Source organism: Apium graveolens, chromosome 10, assembly GCF_009905375.1.
Source record: "Apium graveolens cultivar Ventura chromosome 10, ASM990537v1, whole genome shotgun sequence".
Taxonomy (NCBI): Eukaryota; Viridiplantae; Streptophyta; class Magnoliopsida; order Apiales; family Apiaceae; genus Apium; species Apium graveolens.
Window position 1 is genome coordinate 89,308,421 of NC_133656.1, and position 12,198 is coordinate 89,320,618.

A 12,198-nucleotide genomic window follows, 5' to 3' on the forward strand; every position below is an offset into this window, starting at 1 on the left:
TGCACAGCCCGACGTTGGCCCCCCTCGAATTGTAGCCCTAATATTATTCCTACAAAATGAATTTGCCTAATTGTCAATCTTTTTTTTTTTTGCAACTATTGCAACAATACTATTACATGTATTTCAAGTTATATGGAAATTGAGCATTTATACATTCTTGCTATCTATTTTTGATGTAATATGTCAGAAGATGAAGAAATCTAAAATATAAGCCTGTCCTCCAAATCCTGAAATTTGAAACCGTCTTAAATTTTGGTCTGACAAACTGAAATTAATTATATGTTGGAAAGGTTTACAAGTTGAACAAAACCTGATCATTACAACAAATTGTAGTTGGCACCTTGTAGATTTAAGAAGAGGTGCATAAATAAAGTGATATGAAGTACCTGCAAATGTAAGAAAGTTATGACTTGATTTGCAAGCTTTTTAAGGTGGAAGTAAGCAGCGAAAGACTAGTGGGAGATCTATCCTCGTAGTCCTTCTCCAGTGCAGTCACTACCAATGATTGCAGCTCCAAGCTTTCCCTGTCCTCTTTGTTCCGACCTTTAGTCAGTTGTGTGATGGCAGACGTACACTAAATCACAAAAATAAGATTTAATACTTTGTGCAAGACACCCATTTACATACTGTGACTAATCTAATCTTTCATAAAAAAATCACTACAAAATCTACCCAGCTCATATTAATAGATACTGTACTCCCTGTCCTCTGAAATCACACACACCAATGTTGATACACACTTGGACACAACAGAGAATAACCTAAAAGATAAAGATATAAAAATATAAAGCTCACCAAGCAGATACCCATGAGTGCTCTGGTGTTCCTACCACCTGTCAAATCTATGGTAGAGGCATAATATTTCTTAGCTGTGTGGAGGTTCTCAAGTCCACCTAGTGTGTAAAGAACCTGTTCAATCCAAAGAGAACATTAACTCACATCGTCAATCGTATGAATATCTGCCCTGTTTTTTTTCAGAACAGCCAACTTAATAGTAACACCAAAATACTGGAGTTGGAAAATTCTTTCATTCCAAAACTGATGAAGCAGGCATGAATATAATTTTGAACCAAAGACACATGGCATGGACTCTGGTGTGGTGCCGAATCACCACAACAGCGAGTGGTGGGATAAAATCTCGATCCCAAAAAAAAAGTTATTTTATTTGCTTTATAAAACCAGTAAATGATCCAACATTTTACTATAATAGCTTGTCGCTCATCACAAAATATAATAATATATAAACCTTTGTGTTTCAGCTGAGCCAGTATTTCACATATATAACACCACACGACAAGTATGACTTCATACTTAAAACCGAAGGCTAAAAAACTTACCAGTGCAGAGATATATTTTTCTGTGATAAATTAAATGGACATGAAGATTTCTAAAACTAATGGGAATTGTTCGGATTACTAGCCTTTCTGTTATGTTATATTTTAAAAAAAAATCCTTGCGATAAATCTTCATTTCCATACTTAAAATAGTGCCATTTTTTTAATAGCAACAGAAGACAGCAATGAGAGAAAAATTACTGATAAATAAACCACTTACATCAGCATAAGCTAGGTGGTGTATTGGAATCGTTGGCTGAGATAACAGCAGCTCCTCGTAACAGAAAGCAGCTTGCTTGTACCTAAGGCAGCCAAAAAAGACCATTGAAATAAAGACAAAGTTTAGGTTAAGTCTCTTGAATTAAAATATGAAGAGCATCTCGCATAATCTTTCTGGTATGTCAGTTTCCGAATTGTGAGTAGTAACAACCTTCTACTTACATTTGTAAGGAAACATAAATTTCTGCTAGTTCCCTCCAAGCATCATGATCTGCCATGAATCTGAAAAGATTGATAAATTTGCTAACTTAGATTCAGTGGTACAAGCCAATTCAATTTTAATTGTATGGTATAGAGAAAATTTAACATTTCAAGGTATTGATTCAGCTTTTCAATGGCTCCTGAAATGTTTCCCTGAGCCCTTGTCATAGCTACCCTCCTCTTGAGAATAACCTACATGAAAAACATAGATAACTTAGGAGGGAAATTGAAGGGGAGACGGTGAACTAGAAAATAGGTAGAATTTAAAATAGACACTTAATACCACCTATTTGAACTCTTTCTTGACTAAGGGATACCTTTCCATACATAAGAAAAAATATAACTGTATCAGAAAAATTAACTGGAGATTTGATAATATGTATTGAAGAACTAACCTGATCTAATGGATTATCCTCTAAAAGACTTGAGTACGCCTTTTCTGCCTGTTGCCAAGATCCCTTAGCTTCTAATAACATCGCTTCTAACCTACCTGCGAGTTATAACACAACAAAGCCTTCAACCACTCATTATAAAGACTCACATAATATTTACTATTTTAAGTTATACCCGACCAGTTATCTTGATTCTCTGGAGGTCATTCATCACAGGGTATTTGCTATATGCATAATATGATAAACAATATGGAGTATGCAGTTATCCTTTCCAAGGACATACAGTCCATCTGTGTAGATAAGTATAGAGTAATTTATCCAAATTCTTAAATTTTAAAAACGATATTTGTGTGACACAATGACATGATAAATAATATAACTGCGTAAAAATTGAAAAGTATATGCTCACGGAACTTTTCTTTTTCCTAATAGATAGGGAATATATAATAGGACGGAGTAAAGCTTTTTCAAATCTTTCAAAAATTTTATTTCTATTGTCAGGTAACGACTTATAAATCGTAAAACATAGAAAGAGGTCTGTTATGCCGACTTATGATCTATGAAGTATGCTATTAGGAATTGCTATTTTAAAAAAAATTACTGCCCTCCAATGTTATTGTTGAAATTCTTTCTAGATGGGAATACCATGGCCATATTTACTCGAGCATAATATTGATAGATAGTTGTATATAGTTTTCATAAGTTCAAAAGCTATAATATAATCAAAATTAAAAAAAAAATTGTATAACATAATCTTCAAATACATTCAGTGATCCGTAATTTGTGTAATACTAGAGAAAATTTATAAAGACTCTGGTTTTAAGATTTAAACAGTATTCCTTATACTGGGCCTACCTTCAGTGGGGAATGTATCACTGTGACCAGCAATATCTTAATTGATTCAGACAGTGGTCACAGATTATAAGTGTGTTTTACACCAATAATTCATTAGTAAAAAAAAAGACCACCACATCACAAATCCCTCAAACAATAGAAGCTGAGCAACTGGCCAACAGACTAATACCAAATATAAATACATGCACGCAAAATTATCTGTCGCAATTGTTTCAAAAACTCACCAACTCTCTTGCTGTCCGGAAACTTCTTCTGCAAAACCTTGATGCAATCCTGCAAAAGAATTTCATATGAAACTTAAATATACATCATAGGTATTAAACTAAAAAGAACAATAAATTGATTGTTCACGTGTTGTTGGGGAGCAAGATCTTTAAAGGCTTCACAACTGAGACCCACTTATTTATTCCAAAAGGAACTAAAAAAAAATGTCAAAAGTATTCTGTAAATATACTAATGAACTAAAGCAGATTAGACTAACTGTTGCTGCTAATATTCTCCTAGACAAATGCAAAACATATAGATGATTCTAATCTAATCTAAAAGATGATCACATAAGATAGTTATCATTATTGAAGATACAAGGGATGAGCCCGATATCATCTAATATCTTCTATTATTGTGCCTGATGATCGACTTCCAAAACCTTCTACATTGCTAAAAATATTTCTTTAATGTTACCTACACCACATTTACGGCAAGTAAAGCTTTATTATATTCAAGTTGCTAAAAACAGATTTGCATTACCTAGGTAACAAGTCAACTCATGATTTAGAGAAAAAGCAGAATCAAGTGATAGGTTTAAAGCTATAAGAAAAGAATTAGGTGTAGGAAGACCCAAGTTATCTTATAAGCTCCTTTTTATGGAGGAATTAACCTCCAGTCTTTTTTCTCTAAATTCCAACTCGGGGGCACATGCACATTGTAAGAGTCTGGGTGACATTGTCAATAAAAAATACAGTAATCAAGAATATATCTTGCTGAGATTGTTAAGCATATGCACGAAAATTTCAGGAATTTGTAACTGAAAACAAGAATTTACCTTTGCAACATCGACACATTGACAGTCCATTGCTGCAACAGCTACTTGTTCATATAGAGTCCATTCTGCGATATTGTAAACCAAGAAACTAGTATGATTCAAGTTGTTTGATAATTAACCCTTGAAATGTACTTCCTTTTACACAAAGAATCTCAGTATTGATTAGTACCTCAAGGAAATTAACCCTTAAAATATACTTCCTCTTTCACAAAGAATCTCACTAATAATTAGTACCTCAAGTAACAAGTGCTAGTAATAACATATAATCCCCATAACCAACCGAAACAAATGAACATATAAAATTACACTCATAATGTACGGCATTCTGAATGTAACGTGTTAATCTTCTCCATATAAATAACAAACATCTTAGAATCTCCTAACAACTATATATGTAATCTTCTCGGATTAAACATGCTAAATTGCTAATTACATTCCAACTTCACAAGATTCAAATACATAATACGAACAATCACAAATTGATCTTGTAGAACTGAATAACAAACAGCTTCTTAGAACTACCTACATGTTATCCTCTGCAATTACATATGCTGGTTAGCAATTATATTCCGAATTCGAACACCAGCTCACAACTTAACAACCTATAACTGAATAACTAAACCAAATTCACGTAATTCAAAATGCACAACACTGACCTACAAATTAATAAGTAAAATCAATAAGCTGAATATATATTTCCTCTGGCTTACTTCACGCATCAAGTAAAAAACACAAAATGTTCCACAAACAAACTAAAACCCCTAAATTACTCAATTCGCGAGAAATTGGAAACTTAAAAACACGATAAATCAAGCAAAACACAAATAAAAGTGAATAAAAGGTGTGAATAATTACCATCAGGACCAAGAGAAGAACGGAGATTAGAGTTGTTTAAGAGAGATAAGCCGTGTTTAAGGACTTGATTAGGGCGTCGAAGTTTGAGTTTACGAACGAGAGAGAGATACTCCCATGCTCCTCCACCGCCGTTTTCTACTTGATTCTCTAGCCTATTCACTTCTAATTCCTCTGTTTTGCTCACCATCTCTCTCGATCTCGATATCTTTCCTCTCTCGATCTCGACGTCTTTTCTCTGTGTAGTGTTCACAATTTCGAGAGAATAAGTCAGGTCGAGAATAAGTCAGGTCGATACTCGATAGAATATAATGCTTTGTTTCGTTACAGAAATTAGTTTTTGTAGTTTTTAATTTATCGAAATTGTTTTGGAGTTCCACAAAAAAATAAATAAATTGTTTTGGAGTTTGGACCGATAAATAAGTGAAATTGAACTCTTAAGAGCATCTTGTTGAATATTAGTTATACTGATTAGTTATATTAAAAAATGGTATGCAATATTTTTTTTAAATTATTTTATATAAATAATTTTACATGTTAAAATATATTTAAATATTTAATTAAATACAAGTAAAAATAAAATATTTATTTAATGAAAAAAAATATTGAATATATAATTATATAATTATTATATGTGTTAAAAACATATACTTATATGTATAATAAAATTTTATATTTATAATTAAATTAGATTAGATTAGATTTATTAGTATTTTTATAAATATGTTATGTTTATTAAAATAATTAATAAAATTGGTTAATAAGAAAATCATATTTTGACACTTAATATAAGATAAAGTTAAAATTTTAAATATGAAATAAAAATTTTAACATACACACATATCTATCTATACTATAGCGAAACATGATTTCGTTTGATCGGTTGGTTAACATCTTCCTAAAAATTATACTAACACCTTCCAAAACAAAGTTTAAATAAATAGTAAAATTTAATTAAAAAAATTAAATCAGGTATCGAATATAACTACAACTCTGTGAATCTGTACTATACTATTATAAGCGAAACATGATTTCATTTGGTCGGTTAGTTAACGTCTTCCTAAAAAATATGTTAACACCTTCTAAAACAAAGTTTAAATAAATAGTATAATTTAATTTAAAATATTAAATCAGGTATTTTTAATATAACTACAATTCTATGAATTATTATCTAACTTAATTTAATCGCACTCAACTTTTTTTAACTCTTTTGTAGGCACTCAAATACTTCCAAAATTAATTTTAGTAATTCAACTTATAATATAATAAAATAATTAATAAACAAGAAAATCTTAAAAAAAACAATAGCAAATCTACGTACACCACTTATATAAAACTTCCACTTTCGTATAGACTTAGTAGGATGACTTTTTAAGATTTTAACTATCTAAATTTTGGATCTTTCAATAATATAATACGTATAAAAATAATACGTAAATATTTTAACTTCATTGATCTCAATAATATATATATATATTTATAATTTAATCTTCAAAATAATAAAATTATAAATATTATATTCAGTCTGTGCATCGCACGGGTTATATGCTATATATATATATATAATACGAATATAAGTGTGTATTGATGTGCAAAGTTAGGTTAAAATAAGGAAGAAATTTGACAAAAATCTGACGTGGATGTTTTAGCTAATGGCTACAGGATCAACATATACAGAAGATGAGATACAATATATCTAATTTTTTTGCTAACAGGTATCATGGTTGGAGTACTATATTTTTTAGCTAATATGTATATAACTGTGCCACCTAAATATTTTAGCTAACAGGTGATGATAGTTGGAGATACTCTAAGGCCGACAAAAATTATACTTATGTAAAAGAATGAATGTTAAAAATACCCACTTTTTTTATCAAACAAGACAATATTATCATTTATCGATTAGATGACTGGAAATACCGATTTTATTATCCAAGGCTCATATGCGTACTTGCAACACATGAGCCTTAATGCATTAATCTTCTCCCTACTTCCTCCCTCCGACATCAACCCACCTTGTTGGGTAATGAATACAACACAGAGGGGAGTGAACGTGTTTTTAATATTTTCCCATTTTCAAACTATTTTGGATATGGTGAACAAAGCAGTCTAATTTGTAGAGATATTGTGTTTAAACATAATTGATAAAGCATGCACAACAAACGCAGTATTTTCAAAACTCACTTAACTTTGTATTAAAATTAAGTATGTCTTACTACAAATTTCTGGGTTCTTTTGCAAGTAAAGAATTCAGCTTCTATCTTGAGAAAGTACAAGAAATTCTAGTTCTGTTTTGTTACAACTTAAAAAAAGCACTAGTGTTCACTTTATAGATTAGTAAACATAGGTTTACACAACATGTAATAAGATTTACTAAACCTTTTCCAAGCTGTCACCAATACTTTCCATTTCTAGCTTAGCAAATCTTTCCATATCTTTTAGATTTGTGACCTTCCTTTGTCAGTAAATTTTTGCCCTTGATCGTGTACTCTTCAAGCTGCTTTCATAGACTTTTCAATTCAGTGATTGAATTGTTTGTTGATTGATAATCTTTGATCTTTAACTTGTCCTTGAAAAGTATATCGAGATCTCTAGTTTGATCTACAGAGCAGTGACATCTTGATAAGTATAATGACTTATCGAGATATCTGAGTTCTCTATAGGTATACTTGACTTGTCGAGGTCTCTAAATATTTACACTTGAATTGACTTGTCGATATATCTGATATCTCTACATGTGGAACTGACTTGTCGATATCTCAGAGATCTCTATATACATTTTGACTTATCGATATCTCTGAGATCTCTATGTGAGAAATTGACTTGCCGATATCTCCAATCTTCGTATCTTCATTTTGACTTGTAGATATCTCCTAGTTCTCGATATGTAGAAATAGTTTATCGATATCTCCAATCTTCATATCTCCATTTGACTTGTCGATATCTCTGGGACTTTTCTATAAGCCAATTTGGACTTCTCGATAAGTCATTCTGGAGTTCTCGAATGACTTCTCTATATGACTTAATCTGTGACTTGTAGATATCTTGACTTTATTCATTTTTCCCAAAACAAATTTATTCAATTCCAAGTTTCTTCACCTTTTCTATGAGGCATTATCTTGTTGATCTTCTTCCAGAGTTTATTCTTAGGCTTGAGACTGTTTACAGAAAAATACTCCAGTCGGATCTTTAACATTTTTACAAACTCAGGTAATACAATACTAAATATAGATTTAGATTATCATTCAACTAAATCTTAGGGTTGTCAATGTGAGTTAGTCTAGTTATAGTACATGCATATCTTGCATAACAATCTCCCCCAAATTGTGAGAAGATTGTGTTAGGCCCTTAATCAACTGTAGAGGGGGGTGAATAGAGTTAATATATTCAATTTGACAAAGCTTCAACAGGATCAACAGTTTTTATATTAATATATAAAAACTGATTACAAACGTACTCTCTCGAAAGGATGAACAAATATCCTTGAGAGCTGCTAGATTATGCGAAAGATAACAATATCGCAATGCATATAGCATGAACCTAATATGTGCTTTATATAGACCAAAGTTACACAATGTATAAGGAATCATATTCTATTAACAACAAGGAAACCTATACAATGCTTATGAGATAAAGTCTTTCACCGCCTTGAGTTCCTGTTTCCTTTTCCTTATCGAAGATCAATTGATGTGACAAATACTTATTACATCATCCGTTGACATCATCATCCGTTGATATCATTATCCGTCGATATCATTATCCGTCGATATCATCATCCGTTGATGTCATCATCATCCGTGGATATAAGTTCTGATGTGAACTTCTGATAGTTTCTGCTTGATATCATCAATTGCTCCTAATAGATTATTTATCACAAATTCATGCATGTTAACAAGACTAACCCCAAGTTTAAAAAAATGTACAAAAAATTGACAGACTTGATAATTTTCAATATTTATACAATGAGCAATTACATTGGTTCAAAAGAATAAAACTAGGTAAAATCCTCATATCCTGGTTCCTTTTTGATGAAATCTTTTAGATTTATAAGTATATTGAGTTCTTCAATAATTTGAGTCCCTCTCAAAACTTCTACCAGTTTGAGCCAATCATCCAGTTTGTATCCATTGAGGTAATTAACTCTGAATCTTGAGTAACTGCCAATCTTGATATTCAGAAAATATCCATCCTTTGAAACTCTACTCATTCCCTTTACTTTGAGCTCATTTGACCTTTGTTCAAATATTGCAATCTCTTCTGCATACTTTCTGTCTTTTTCTTCCTTTTCAGCCCTTACTCTTATATTTCTTTCATCCCTTTCTCTCACCCATACACACAACACAGCCTGCCAAGCTCTTGTAATTGTGTCTTTATCCTTCATCAAGCTAATCACTCTTTTGAATTCTGTGATTGAAAGTGTATCCATTAAGTTACTGCCAAGTAGAGTGAAGGTACAATCATGGTAATATATTTTGACTTCTGTATAAGATACAACCCAGATTTTGACTATTTCTTAGCTAATTGTTGAAAGTAGCAACCATCTGTAATGCACCAGTTTAATGGTAGAAAATCAGTCTGATCAAAGCAATTCCAGATAGCCCTTTTTTCAACTTGTAGCTTCTTTGGTTTTCACCCAACAGTCTTGTAATGAGTTTTGATTGGTGGCTTAAATGAAGGTAGGTTTGATATTTTCTTCAAGGTGGATTGGCTAGATGAGATAGGTATTTTGAGTAGGGTGTTTTCAGTTGGTTTGTACAAAAACTTGGGCTTAGTGGTTAGAGATGAATTAATGTTTGAGTATTTAGGTTTAGGGGTCTGATTAGTTTGAGTTTGGATTTGTTGGACTTGGACACTTTTCTTCTTAGAATCCCCTTCTCCCTCCTTCATGTTTCTTTTCCCATATCCCTTCTTGTCATCTTGACCTCTCTTCTTTTCATACACATTGCTTCCAGCTGCCTTAGAGGATTGACTTGGATTTGAGCCAGAAGGTTTTTGATCATCTTTCTTCTGCTCATCATCATCCAAATCATCCTTAGTGTTGATTTTTGTTTGAGGCAATATAGTTTCAGCATTTCTTAAGTATCTCCCCAAAATCTTTATCATCTCAATGTCCTCAACTTTCTTGTTCTTCTTAGTCTTCAAATTAGTCTCAATGATCATCATCAGCTTTTTATTTACCATGATACATTGCTTTGGAATTTGGAAATGTTTGCAATGTTTGGTGGTTGGACAAATGTATGCCACTCCCTTGCTTGGCCGTAGATATACTTTTGGAAAAGCAGCTATTTGAGCATTCTTCAATTCGGTCAGCAAGAGAGTGTCTTCAGGAATCACTCAGTTTACTTTATTAATCAGAATGTCTAGTTCAGATGCCCTCCTTGATGTGAGAAAATTTATGGACACCTGTAAACATCTATCTACACCAGAGTCATTTATGTTGACCACAACTCTCATTTTCTTGAAACCATCTTTGGTTACTACCATAATCACCCTTAAGAAGTTAATGGTCATGTCCAAAGCTTTCTTGTATGTGAAGTGATTGTTGGATTAAGAGTCCCTAAGAGCCTTTAACAGTTATTCAAGTTCATTGCTCAAACCTGGCACCTCAGCTGCATGGATTAGCATTTCCATCCCAACATCAACTTGATGTTAATGATCCTTTCCCTTAGCTTTGGGTAGTTCCATTTCCTTAGCTTTCTTGATTTGAAGTGATGATTTTGCAACCTTTCCTGTATCTCCCCCTTAGTCTTGGTAGCAGGCAAGATTATAGGTGAAGGTATTTCAGGCCTCACAGCTTCAGGCAGGGCTGGTAATGGAATGTTGAGTGCACCCATGATAGCTCTCAAAGAAACTGAATTCTACATTTGTAGATGTTTATGGGAGTCTACCAGGGTTTGAATGAAATCCTGTTGACTCTGCACCAAAGCTGTGAGTTGAGAGACTTGTTCTATGAGAGAATTATTGGAGTCTTGAAGAGTAGAGACTTGCTATTGAAGAGATTGGATCTGTAGATTTGTAGAAGTGGAGATTGGCATTATTGAGCTAGAAGGCATAATAGCACCAAATGTGGCTTGGACAGACTCCTTGATACCCTCCATTAACAGAGCTGAGGGCTCAAATATGTTTTGATGGAATTGATTCAACTTGAGTCTAGTGTCATTTGAATTTATAATATGTTGTTAAACCACCTCATGCAGAGTCACAAATGACTGCCTTAGATTTTTGATACTTGTATCCAGTCTAGTTGGATCATATATTTCCATTTGTTCTAAAGGTGCTAAACCTTGATTCGATCTCTACTGGTAAAGGGATAATCTCATCCATATTTTCCCTCACCATTTTTCTGATTTTGTATTGATCACCAGTCAAAGTCACTTGTAGTGCTTTACCAAAGAGGTGAAAAGCTTTGATTTGAGCCTTATAGACTTTATTGACAACATCATATATTTTCTGTGGAGTGAGGGTCTTGGAATTACTCCCTAGAATGGTGACATATTCCTCCTTGAACCTTTCCAAGACCTCATCCATTTCCAAAGTAAAGTCTTTAGAGATCCAAGCATCCACATTGCCATCTTGCTCAGCTTTATTCACTATTTTCTGCTTTTGCTTCTCAACATCTTCATTATAGGAGAGTAGAATGGTCTGATAGTCCTGATTAGACATATCTGTAGTGAGCAAATGTTGTGTGATGTTTGCAAGGCTAGAAAGTTGTTCAACCAAAAGATCATTCATGGTGTTTGGTTGGGATTCAACATTCTATAGCCATTGTTGAATTAGGTGAGAGGGTTGTTGTGTGGGGTTGGATGTTGAAGGAATGTTTGTAGGGTTTGAGGTGGAGGGTTGGGGTTCTTGAACATCACCTGTGATAGAAGCCACAGTTGGACTCATAGTAGAAACTGTGGTTGTGACAGTGTGTTGTTCACCAACTATGGGAGCCTCCAATTGAATTGGAGGGGATTTGACCAGGTTACTGTCATGTACCATGGCCTCAAACCCTTGTTCATTTTGCAGTGAGCTTGCACTTGAATGTGCTAAACTTGCCTCCCCAATAGCAGGATCATTGGCAATTGAACTCCTAGCTTCAATTGTGAGTGCAATTTCAGCTAGGGTTTTGAGGGGAGTTGTTCCTTCAAGAGGAACCTCTAATTGAGTTGGAGAGGATTTAGATAGCTCCCTCTCAGGAGTACTACCCTCAAACCTTACAACTTGTGAAAGTTGATTTGCACATGAAGGTGCATTTATG

General features: G+C 33.1%; 1 protein-coding gene across 1 annotated transcript; it reads right to left on the reverse strand.

The window, feature by feature from the left end:
- Positions 1-201: 201 nt before the first annotated feature.
- LOC141692887 (uncharacterized) lies at positions 202-5,267 on the reverse strand. Its single transcript, XM_074497838.1, has 9 exons — positions 4,959-5,267; positions 4,104-4,168; positions 3,286-3,334; positions 2,210-2,304; positions 1,921-2,006; positions 1,776-1,835; positions 1,555-1,636; positions 796-909; positions 202-574 (listed from the first exon to the last, which is right to left on the reverse strand). The coding sequence occupies exons 1-9, from the start codon at positions 5,143-5,145 to the stop codon at positions 404-406; spliced, it is 909 nt and encodes a 302-aa protein (XP_074353939.1). The 5' UTR covers positions 5,146-5,267; the 3' UTR covers positions 202-403.
- Positions 5,268-12,198: the final 6,931 nt, after the last annotated feature.

What these genes read in the sequence shown, in the direction of transcription:
- LOC141692887 (XM_074497838.1), bottom strand. Translation starts at nt 5,145, where the DNA reads ATGGTGAGCAAAACAGAGGAATTAGAAGTGAATAGGCTAGAGAATCAA. An exon ending in TTCTTCTCTTGGTCCTGATG is followed by an intron (nt 4,169 to 4,958) that starts GTAATTATTCAC and finishes ACAATATCGCAG; the next exon opens with AATGGACTCTATATGAACAA. An exon ending in ACCACCTAGCTTATGCTGAT is followed by an intron (nt 910 to 1,554) that starts GTAAGTGGTTTA and finishes TGGATTGAACAG; the next exon opens with GTTCTTTACACACTAGGTGG.